The following is a 13,557-nucleotide window of genomic DNA, read 5'->3' on the forward strand; positions in this document are numbered from 1 at the left end:
TTCCAAATACATTATATTGTTACTATGGTAACTATAGCTTATATATATATATCTATATAAAATCTATACAAACTTTTAAAAGCCCCCCTTTTAACCCCTTAGAAGTTGAATTTTGAAAAATCCTTTCTTAATGAACACATTGCTTAAAGAACCTCTGTACAAAATTTCAAGTCTCTAGACTCAGAAATTTGATCTAAACGTTGATGAGGGGCAATCTCCTATACGTATATAGATAAAATCAATAAAATAATCATCTACATTAGTATTTAGATATTATAAAAATTATCAAATAATTGAGGTCAAATGCTTATATTAATAACTAAAAAGCATTTATCATTCAAATGTGAATTTTACTAGTTTGATAATCATAATATTATGATGATACAATATAACATAAATAATAATATCCCAGAATGTATTTATTTTAAATAAATGATATTGAATAGTTATTTTATTATAATTGTACATTTATGTTTATTTAAATAATGACAATACAAAATTGTTCACCTTAAATTAAAATATTTTTCTTCTTCTGTTCTTGTGATATTTTATTTCATATCACCATATCACTTTAACAATTAATTAATATATATTGATTAAACCTGGGAATATGTGCATGTACATATTAAGGTCATGAAAATAAATAACTGATAAAATATTTTATTAATTATACTTTATAATTATATTATATTCAAATAACAATTTTTTTCAAATAGAGAGCGACTTTTTTCACAAAATCAATTTCATAATAATTCTAACATAGCAGAAAAATTATTATGATGCTAATTTATTTATTTATACATAAAGAAAAACATAATAATTTTTATAAGCCAAATCAAAATGGTTGGATTTTTAAAATATAACAACATAAAAATCCTAATGATATTTTCAACCTAACAATAAATAATACAATACACGGGTTTAGAAAATCTGTACAACATAATGGTTTTCACTTTTATTTAACAAATACCAATTCATTCCATTGCCCAGTACATTGATGTAAATTATAACATCAATTTGTAGTTATTTTAACAATTTTATCAGACATTTAATGTTTTTAAAATTTTTAAATATAAATATAATTCATAGAAAATTATTAATAATATCCAGTGTAACTTATATGCACTGAATGTTAATATTTCATAAATTAAAGTTAAGTTTATGATAAAATATATTTAGTTATAAGCATTTAAATGAGTATTTTATTATCTTTATCAATTTTTAATAAAATATGTATTGCAGCCAATATACATTTTAAAACACAACTGTACATTATATCTACAGAGCAAAATCAATTAATACAGGCAAGAAATTGGAATTTTGTAGATAATAAGTGTAAAACCACTATGTTTAATGATTTTAAAAATCCAAGTATTTGTGTGTATTTTAAATTTTTATTCATATGTATAAACAATACATTTACATACGTCTTTACAGTCTCAACAATATATATTTTACATTTTTATGGACAAAATATAATAATCTATATTAGAACATTCTTTGTTATGTACAGCAATAATAAGATATATGTATATATTTATATTATAAAAAAAAATTAAATTAAAAATAATAATAATAATAATAAAAAACAACATAATTTAACTATCTTAACAAACAAATAAAACATTATAATTTATACAAAGTTTGTGGCATTATAGATAGAAATGAAATAATGAAGAATTGTTTTTTATTTACCAGATTATAGTTTAGAGTAGAAGACGTGAAAATGATTTGGCCCCAGACGTAAATGTAGTTACAGTTATGTTTTAAATAAAGGAAAAATAATACTCAAGATCTTCAGATAATCCTTTCAGTAACATCCAAATAGACACTATTTTTAATTTTTTTTTTCGAAAGACAGAATTTTGAAGAATAATAATTACACAAGATTTCCATTCATATAGAGATTTGTTAATTAAAAAATAACAATTATGACTAAAATAAGTTTGATATTCTTATCATTTCAATTATTTAAAACTTTAAAGAAAAGATTGGAAATTGGTAATAATAACAAAATAATTTGTAATCATTAATGAATTCTATTTAGAGTTAATGTTTTTTGTGGAATAATAAAAAAAAAACTCTGTTTATCCGTACATATATTTAGTCCATTTTAACAAATGAAATATAAAATAATTAGACATGTATAAATTTATGATTGCAATAATGGGAAATTAATTTTTACATTGAATAATATAAAAGTTTTTAAATCTTAATTGTATAAAAAAAAAATAAATTTAAAACTTTCATTACTAATAAATTTAATTTATCAAAATTAATAATTTTGTTTTTTAAATGGAACTTACTAAATTTTTAATATTATGTTTATTATATTACATAATATTTAATATTAAATTGTGTAATCATAAGATATTTGTAAATTAAAATGTGCACCTATGGCTAAACAATACATAAATATTAAAATATTAGTTGAGGTTAGTAAGCATAAACTATAAATTTATTTTGGAGAAAAGAAAAAATACTTTAAATTATATAACTGCAAAATGTATAAAATTTGTTTTATTTAATGATATTTACAAAATTAAGAATTTATGATAACATATTTTTTATTTATTTGCCACTATTTGATAAAAAGTAATTAATAACAGAGATGAATAAATGTGAAAAACCACTCTACAAAAACATTAATTCCCAAATAGAATATATTATATGTTATATGTTATATAATTATTAAATTACATAACCTAATAATTTATATCTTTTAAATGTGCTTTAGGGAATAATTTAGAAACAATATATTTTTTTTTTAAATATAAATACTAAAATTGAAGGTAAAGGTAACTAATCAGTTATAACAAACATTAGAAAATATTTACAAAAAGAATTAAATTAACTAGAACAACTTATTCAACTTAGAAAATAATGGATACTTATAGTTTCTGGGGTTTGTGTGCACATTTAAAAGTACTTGTGATTATTTAAAAAAGCTCTTGCTCATAAAAACACATTTTTGTTTGATTACAAAAATATAGAATTAATAAGTAAAAATAAAAATTATATTTTAGAAGATTTATTATTAATTATACTCAACTTTCTTTAAATAATAATAGTAAAAGAAAAAAATGTCTTAAAAAGTTGTAGGAATGGTAATGCCGTCTTAAACCTTAAATATATCATACATTGATATCGCTGATGAAAAATCTAACAAGCATGTAAGCAACACAGAAGTTAACTTGATACATGCCTTCTAGTTAATTTGTTTAATTTTTAATTATTGGTTATTTCCAAGACTATATTTAATAAAATTAATAATTTTATTTTTATAAAATGTTGGAATATATTTCTTATTTACTAAAATTATTTTAATTTTATTCAAAACTGTTTTTACCATCAGTGGATCATCTTCATAATTTTGTCAAAATTAAATTAAAATTGGTAGTACTAAAAATATAAGAAAAGCTTTTAATTTTTTTTAAGTTGAAAGAATTATGTGTATATAACTTTTTCTTTAAGAAATTTTATTTATCCAGTTAATTTTAAATATAGTTTATCTTTACAATAGAAATTAAATAGATAAAATCATTACTAAAATGACAGTATTTGAATGACATATAATGTGTAATACATTTATGTGAACAACTCCAATTATTATATTTATTATGGTAAACTCAAATATAAATAGGTATTAGCTATTGATTTAACAATGAAGAATTAATACTGTTTGTATATGGTTGAGATAACTCACATAATCACTTAATAGAATTTGATTTCTAAAACTCGACACAGAGTACAAATCTACAATCACATATATTTTTTTTTTGACAAAATAGGTTAGATAGCATCCAAAAGCCATACATTGTAATTGACTTATTTTTTTAGAAATATATATAAAACATGTAATTAACTTTATAATATTATAATACATCTAATGGTTTTGAAATAAAATCTTTAACATTAAATAAAATTACAGTGGACAAATCAACAAAAAAGGATATCAATATACGATAATATTATGTTTTGTTAAATTTTTTCTTAGAGAAAAATAATATGAAAAATGTTATCTTTTTAATTTGTACTATTACTTAATATATCGGTCAGAATAATTAATAATAATATATATATATAAAAAAAAAAATAATAATAATAATATTAATGTAAATTTATAACTATCACATTGAACAACAATCTTTCAATTGTTTAAACATAACATGTAAAAAAGTAATAAAAAAAAAAAGTAATAATAAATAAATAAAAACAGTAAAAAAAAGAAATGGAAGGTACCTTAATTTTAAATCTAGCCGCCTCCATCTTCAGATTCTTGAGATGAATCAGGTTTATTAAGCTGTGCTCGTAATTCAGTCAATGAGTGACCTTTATATAGTCTTTTGATACCTCTAGGTAAGCCTCGACATGATGCTAAGTTCAAAGAGTTAAGACGGTGACAGTTATTTAATATGGCTTTTACTGGTTCAAGACTAACTGAAGACCCAGTAAGATCCATTTTTCTAAAAATAAATAATTTACACAATTAAATATATATCATATAAATTAAAAACAAGTGATAATAGGTACCTAAGCATAGATTTTTCTCCTTGTTCTGAAATTGCAAGAACAGCTGCATCCAGTATTAAAGTGTTGATTGACCAAGAGAGATCAATTTCTACGAGACTATGACTCCACTTTTTACATATCAGATCAAGACCAGAATCCGATACTCGAGTAACAAAAGACCCTAAGTAAAAGTAAATAAAAATTTACATAGTAGAAAAAACCACAGCTAAATAATCAAATGAATAAAAATGTACCTGATAAATATAGGTGGGTCAAATCCCATGCAGGTATCCTTACTAGACTTGAATCTGTAACTTTAGAACATCCTCTAACATCAAGCACATACAATTTATGTGATGTTTTTAATATCCTCTCAAGAGCTTGATCATCAATAAATGGTTGTCCAGAGACATTTAGATCATTAGAAATTGTGGCAACACTTAATTCTTCCAAAAGTGGAAATCCTGGAGATAAGGCCTGCTCATTTAATGGAACATTACTTAGACATAGTTGGCTAGTAGACATTCGTAATACACGCAATTTAGGACATCCTTCTTGTAAACGTTCAATATGAAGATGTCCTGTATTACCAACCATCCTGACTTTAGTCAAATCCAAAGATTGAAGATTTGGGCAGTGTGCCTAAAAAAATAAGAAACCATGTATGCATTAGATGTATAAACTTTCAATATAAATATGACTGCACTGCTAGATAAAAGACAATTTAAAATTATATTAGAGAATTGAATTGTTTATAATTATAATATAATAGACTCTGTATTTATGAGCTAAAAGCATAGCTAATCAAAACAAATTAATTAATATCATTGAATAAAGCAATGGTTTCTTGTGAGGCCGCCTTCCTTAAATAGTGCAAGCAATTAACAGGGAAGACATAAAGTAAATATTAATATTGTGTTTTTTATTATTATTAAGAGTCTTCGACATCTGAGGTTATTAGCCTTGTGTACATATTTGGTGAGATAATATTGTATATAATATACATTAATATAAAATATTGTTTCATTTATTCAAGAGCTGTGATTATTTATTTATTTTTTTTGAAGAGGCAGGAATCAAAAAAAATGTTTGGATCGATAAATGGCTGTGAGAATTGCATAAATTAATCTTAAAATAACATAATATATTAGTTTTTGGTAAGATCTTAGATACTACTATAGTATTTAATATGTTTCTAATAGTTTTTCAAACCTAATCTTTAAAAAGAAGACCAATAAACCAGTAAATTTAAATACATGAATAACTGCAAAAATCTATAAATTGAGTTCATTTTAAACACTTACAGCTAAAGAATTGACTAATTGAGTAATCCCTGATAGACGATTATCGGCCAAATTTAAGTGTGTCAATCTTTGGCCCATATGTTTTGTCAGGAACATCAGAGAGTTTAAACAAACTCCACTTTTACCACTGCTATGTTGAGCCTAAATAAATGTATTAAAATGATAAAAAATTAATTATATTTGACTATTGTTATTAAATAATAATAATATTGATTCCCAGGGCCGGATCTAGGGAGGGGGGCGAACCGGGGCATTTGCTCTGGAAGTTTTTGTCAGGGCGCTAAATTACAGTGCCAAATTGTGGGCATAACAAAGGGGGAAGGCGCTAATTTTATACTTTCCCCCGGGTAAAAAATATACTAGATCCGGCACTGTTGATTCCTAACACAACACTAATTAAAATGTTATGAATAAAATAATTAATGGTTTGTATACACTTAAATCATAAATTAAGAATAAATTTACGTTTCCTAATGTTGTTTTGGAAACATTAACAATAACTAAAAATGCTAATATAAATATTATTTAAATGTATACAGAATGTAATAAATGTAATAAACTTCCACATTTCAGTAGTGAATTTTAAAATATTGGTACATGATAAAAAAAAAAAATGTTTTTGAAAATGCCTTAATAACAAAACCACATTTTTCACTGGATCATGGCATGGTAACAACTAAAAACCTTATTAATTTCTTAATCTAATGAGATAAACCGTTTTAATTTAATTGGTGTTGAAGATTATTTGAAATGTGAAGTCCATTACACTGCACCCTGTATTTTAGTCAGGTATGTATTTTATATTATGATTATGAAAAATAATCTGTATAACAGTTGTTTTTTGGATTTAGATATTATATAACAGTGTGTTTCACCAATTTAAGGAACACTGAATTTATCGGCCAGATTAGGTTAGGTAATAAATTGATTTTTTTTTTTTACAAGCTGGTGGTATATTATAAATACACTTTTGTAGGTATGTTTTAAAAATATTTGAAATTTTGGTCTGCGCATATGCAAAACTTTTTTTTTTAATAGCATCGCCTATTTTTTTAAAGTAATTTTAATGTATTAACTATGGTTTTAAATTCAAAATTGACTGAATAAGAGGCATGTCAATTTTAATAAACAATTTTTATTATTTCAATTTTATTCAGATAAACTTATTTTTCATTTTGATGAATCAACTTTGGTTCTAAATTCAAAATTTCAGCCGTGCCAATTTTAATAAATAATACATTATTTTTATTATTTTTAAAAATTTATAAAATAATTTATAATTATTTCTTATTGGTTACTTTTTGAATATTTGTACAAAATTGTAACACTTATAAAAAAAAATACATGCAAATATTCAAAAAGTAATCAATAAGAATTAATTATAAATTATTTTATAAATTTTTAAAAATAATAATAATAATGAATTATTTATTAAAATTGACATGGATGAAATTTTGAACTTAGAACCATAGTCGATTCATCAAAATAAAAAATAAGTCTATCTGAATATGGTGTATGTATATGTACCTAAATATATATATATTGATATTGCTATTAAAAAGTTTTCCTGCGCATGCGCAAACCAAAATTTCAAAACATTTTGAAATTTATCTAAAAATGTGTATTTATATACCACCAAAAACTCAATTTATTCTAAAATAACCCCACCAAGAAATTCAGTATTCCCTAAATTGGTGAGCACACTATAATTATATTACTCAATATTTTTAATTAATACAGATAATAGATGATTTTTTTATGAGGAAAATAAAATAATTTCAATATAAAAATCTTAATTTAGAATATTCTTACTGTACTAACAATAAGTGTAATATTTAACTGATATACATATATATTTTTAATTTATTAATTATTCATGTTTCATTATTAATTTAATTTATACATTAATGGATAACGAATAAAAAAACACATAATTTTACTTTTTTTAACTAAGCACACTTACTATAAAATAAACAAGTATATGTGTAAAGCCTCCAGGCATCCACCAAAAATTGTCAGTTTAAAGATTAAAATGTTTTCTTTTATTAAAGTTGATGTATTATTAAAAATTACATAGCAATAGCATTATTGTTTGTTTGAAAATTAAATTTAAACAAAAATAATAGGTATATTATTTGCCTTTTATCATTAATAAAAAATAGTTTATTACAATAGTACTTACAGTACTGTTAGTATTGTAACTAATGTGATGTTAAAACATTATAAGAGGTAAAATTAATTTTATGTAAGAGAGTTGTCTCAATTTTACTACTTCAAATATAGTATGCTTACAATGATCCATTTTACTGTTGTTTTTTAATATTAGAGTAAATTTACCTATAATTTTAAAGTGAAGGTAAAATTCTGATCTAGAGCAGAGGTGGTATACCTTTTGAACACTAAGTGCCAAAAATAACATTTTTTTTTCTTCGAGCATGCCATGAAAAATTAATATATTATATTCATATTGATAAAATCCATATGATCTAAATATTTTTACCTATTATAAATATTACATAATACATACAGTAAAATATTTTAATTTTTTAAGTGCCCTCAAAGTCTTTTCAGGTGCCATGGATTGCCATCCCTGATCTAGATCATCTGAAGTTTTTTTTAAATATTTTAATTAAGAAGCATATTATAAGTATTTTAAGGCCAAAATAATAATTTTACTATTACAGTTTAAATAGATCAATTCACTTTTAATTTCAAAATAAACACAGTAAAATGGATAATTGTGAGAGAAATATTTGTTAGGGTATGCATTTTTAAGACAGAAACAACATGAAAGGATTCATGTATTATTGAATTTATAATTTTTTCTTCTTGAAGAAAAATTATAAATATCTTTATTATTTTTAAAGATTAATAAAGTGGACAATACATATACATTCATATCTAAATTATGATAATTATATCATGTATAATAAGGGAACTTAACTACTTTTCATGAAATAAATATCAAGTATAATTAAATTATTTCTTACATTTATTCCTGATAAATCTATTCGTTCCAGTTTGTGACAATTGGTGATGATAAACCGAACATTATCCAAGCTAAGACCTTCCCAACCTGTTAAACTCAATCCTCGTAAATCTAAGCATGAAGTGCTAATTTTATCTAGTATAACAGGAATGCCAGTAAATTGCCAACCACCTAAAATATTTTAAAATACATACATTAACTATTTATTTAAATTAATTAAGTTTAAAGTATTTACCTAAATTGAGTTCCTGTACTCTGGCAAGTCGGTTCTCACAAAGCCATCTAAAGTTTATATCATTTCTTATAGGATTTTTTGAAACCCATCGCCCTGCTAAGTCAATATTAGTCCAAAGTAATGGATCAGACGCAACTATACGCCAAAACCTACAAACCTGAGACACTCTGAAAAATATAAAATTAATGAAAGTTTAGATTAATTTCACATTTAAATTTTTAATAACTCATATTTTTACCTGACAAGAAACGGAATGCATCCTTCATCTTTAGTTGCTAAACGAAAAATTTCAAATAGTATAGGTTCAGGTAGTTGATTACCCCACACACTTTGTTCAGCTGGTTCATCACATTGCATTGTTTTACTTTCATCTACTTTCTTCCTACTTTTTCGTTTCTTTTTTTGAGGCATAGCTGTTAATGATATTTTTAATTTGATACCACCATTTTCAGCAATCTCACTATGATACATTGAGCCTGCAGGTGGTTTTTTAGGCTTAATTGGTTTGTCTTTGGGAGCTGAACGTCGTTTGCGAGGTTTTCCAGATTTATTTAGTGTTACACCTTTGACAGTTGCAGATTTTGGCATAAGTGTTGGTGGAGTAATTAATGTCTTAGGAACCTCTCCACTAGGAGTAGGTTGAGGTTGTATGATTAAAGATTCTAAATCAACCCTAGGTGAACATAAATCACTTGATACACTTTCAATTGATCGTGGATTTGTTTCTACTGACCGCTCACTACCAGTTCTTTGTGTAGTAGCAGGACTAATAACACTGTCACTTAAACTAGAATTTTCTCCATTGCACATAGGTGATGCACTAAGGGCTCCAGCACCTGGACTATCAGACACGCTTACAGGTGTAGGGAAACTGGCAATAGTTGGAGATATACCAGGAGAATACTGATCATTTCTAATTTGTCTATTACTAAAATCAGGCAAGGTTGATGGTCCTGTATTAACTGAAGGTATAAAGGTGTCTACATGATTTGACATTGTGTTAGGGTCAAAGCCAGGAAGTGGTAAGACCGAAGAACTTGTGTCCATTGAATTAAAGTTTGAACTTAATGGTTGAGGGTTGTAATTAAAAGCCATAGGTGAAGGATTTGGCGTTAGTACAGTATAACCACCATAAGAATCATTCATATAGTTTGAGTTATCCTTGTTAAAACTCTGACTCAGTAACTGATTTGAATCTAATCGGTTCCGATATACATCTTGTATCATGTTATTATTAGGATGCAACATGTTATTGTATGATAGTGGATCAAAATTTTGAACATGTAGTGGTGGATGATGAGTTGTTTTATCTTGATCCAATAAAAACTGTTTAAGACATTCATGATCTTGGTCTATTTCCAAATGAGAAAATAGAGATGGATCACTGATAAAACAATTATTACTATTATCCATTTCACTCGGCTTCAGCAATGGGATGTTAAAATTATCCATTTACATATAAAACTATGGGAAATAAATCCACAAAACCTCGTTGATCCATTAAGCAAAGAAACATTCAGGTAAATGATGTAATAGGCCTGCTATTTTTGAGGCTATATTCCTGAAAATAAAATATAAAACTATATTAATACCAAAACCCTATAAAAAAGCAACACGTAGTTAGATATTATATAAAACTAAGAAAACTTTAGGTACACTTATTAATTAGATATTAGTTAAAGTATATTAAAAAAAAATAGATAACTTAGTAAAAATATCCTTATAGCAGACACCTTAGAAAATTTAAAAATCGCCTGCTAATAAGAAATATTTACTTTTTTTAATAATAGGTAAGTACCAACAATTTGATAAAACATTTTAAAGTATACATTATACCTACCTACCCATATTTTGAAATAATTAAAAGTACCTAATTTCATATCAAAGAACTTAGTTCAAATAAAATAATTTGTATCCATACCTAATAGGTACCTACATAAAAATTAATGCACCTGTGTCCTACATCCATAGGTAATTGAAACTGACTTAAATATTACATATTGATATTTAACACAATTATCAAAATTAAAATAATAATAGAATAGTTTAAGATCTACACATACCACTGTGTTAGCAGTAAAATTTAGCTGAACACAAGTTACCATTACAGAGGCAGTGAGTGCAGATCTTTGAGTATTTCTATTTGTGTTCAGTCCAGAAAAGGAAACTATAAGAAGTTACAAAAGACAACAGTTTTAAAGTATAACTGTCAGTGTCTGATAATATGAAACAAAATATTGTTTAATTTGTATTTCACAAAATGTGAATACCAGAGAAAAATATTAGAAGAAGTGTATCTTAAAGAAGTTTTAAGATTAAAACATGTAGGTGATGAAAAAATCTTGGAAAGTTGGTAGAAACAGCAAGAACACAAAATAACAAAAAAAAAAAGAATGGCAAATGCAGTTAAAATGCAAGATGTTATATAATAATGTTATAAATATGTAACAAGGCTTGATGTTCTTAGTTAAATTTAAATACCCCCACCACCCACACATTTTTGAAAATATTTTTTAAGTAGCTTATATTTGTAATATATCTACTACAATAATAAATTAAATAATGATTGCGGTGGGTATGGGAAAGGGGAAGAAAGAAACCCGATTCCTTGGAGATATAATAAATCGCGCATATACATCGACGAGACGAAGGTAAGAGTAGACACGGATGTCCGGAGAAAATACGTTTCGAAAGATGGAAATAGGTGTGAAAATTGAAATATAAATCTAGGTGGTCAGGAAGTAATGGATCCCCTAGATGAGGGGTCGTAAACTCATAATAATACGTCGTAACTCGAAGTATACTACAACGAAAGTTGACGACGACCGTGGCGGGCCACCTATACCACGTTATCACTCACTTTCCTGTCCGTGGCTGTTATCACGGGCCAGTAATACAGTAAAACAATTATATACACTCATATACACACACACACACGTATACACCGTATTTAGGACATGATAATATTTCACGACTGAACTATAATAATGGCTTTCCCGACGGTTCCCGCAACGGGCCTAGCTATAACATAAATTGGGTCATCGACATAGCGTCTGATCCCAGTTCGTTGTAACTTGTGGCCCGTCGACAATGACGACGAACGCGACGATAGCTGGCGCCCCGTCGTCATACGTGTACCCCTCTAAAGTATCTAGAAAAAAGAACATCAACTCCTCAAAATAGCATCATTTTACTACTCACCGATAATCGGCACACACAGTGTGCACTCCTTGACAAAGTTTTTGGTACGATCATGTACAGGTGAAGGAGGCGGCGCGACTGAGACGGTTGTGTACTGTGGCGGCGGTCGCTCTCTTTACGCCGAATATCGATCTAACGCGACGCGTTAACGACGGTCCTATTTAGACGCGTGCGAAACGCAAATGGTCGGAGACCGGCTGCGATGGACGTCATCGGCAGAACGGGGGATAAACGGCAACGACAGACACCACGGGAGCAACAATTATCGCGGAACGCGTACCAGAAGACAGATCTATACTGCTGCGGAGTGCGGACGAACATCCACTGACCTTCGGTCGACGGTAGTAAGAAACAAACTAATGGGCTATTGTCAAAACGAAACGCTCATATGATTGGCTTAAAAATAAACTTTCCATTACAGTGTCGCCAACACGTTTTCCGGCTGCTGGCCGCACCGTCAAACGAACCACCGCCGCCGTAGACACTTATAGCTCTTCAATCCTATTTCCTCTCTAATTTAGACATCACTATTTCACTTTAGTATTCACCATTTGTTCGTCACTTCGTCAATAATCGTCACAACCACCACCTCTACGGCATCACCACCTCTAATAGCTCCAAACTCCAACACTGACAAGATAGACTAGTAGACCACCATCAAAGATTGCGACACTTGTCGACAATGTCAATTGTCAGTAAATCAAATATCAGCCATTTTCAAACCCATTGATGTCTTTAAAATTCTGAATAATTTTTAAAAACAAAAAAATATTCCAATAATCGAGAATTACAAATTATTTAGAATTAACTGTTGAATATTTAATTTATCTTTACTTAATCGTTCAAACATACATTTAAACATGCATCAACGAGTATTAAAATAGTATTTAACAATTAATCAATTTTTATTTTTATTTTTAATAATAAAATAAAAATACATAAATATATAATGGTATAATACTACAATAATTATAATTACACATAAGAATTAGTAGTATTTTCCTAAGCAAGTAGATACTTAGAACCTAACTACAGAACTACCTGTAAAATTTTAAATAATAAACACCTACCTCTGATTTTATACAATAGTAATTAATAATTTATTGCAATAAAAGTAACATTTTAGCTATAAGTAACATTTATAATGTATTAATAAAATCTAAAAGGTTCTAGCAAATTAGTATAATTTAATACAAATATTAGGTTAAAATTACCTGAATAGTCATATTTTAATAGTTTACTCTATATAGAGAGCTTAATTACAATTAGGTACCTAAAAGATAATATTATAATCCGATAGGTCCGACATTAATAGT

General features: G+C 26.5%; 1 protein-coding gene across 1 annotated transcript; it reads right to left on the reverse strand.

Moving 5' to 3' along the window:
- Window positions 1-658: 658 nt before the first annotated feature.
- LOC114120435 (F-box/LRR-repeat protein 6) lies at window positions 659-12,588 on the reverse strand. Its single transcript, XM_027982335.2, has 8 exons — window positions 12,242-12,588; window positions 9,279-10,601; window positions 9,041-9,207; window positions 8,807-8,976; window positions 5,817-5,957; window positions 4,767-5,154; window positions 4,534-4,693; window positions 659-4,466 (listed from the first exon to the last, which is right to left on the reverse strand). Exons 2-8 carry the CDS (start codon window positions 10,490-10,492, stop codon window positions 4,256-4,258), a joined length of 2,451 nt encoding a protein of 816 aa, XP_027838136.2. The 5' UTR covers window positions 10,493-10,601; window positions 12,242-12,588; the 3' UTR covers window positions 659-4,255.
- Window positions 12,589-13,557: the final 969 nt, after the last annotated feature.

The sequence above is a fragment of the Aphis gossypii genome, chromosome 2 (assembly GCF_020184175.1).
Source record: "Aphis gossypii isolate Hap1 chromosome 2, ASM2018417v2, whole genome shotgun sequence".
NCBI lineage: Eukaryota > Metazoa > Arthropoda > Insecta > Hemiptera > Aphididae > Aphis > Aphis gossypii.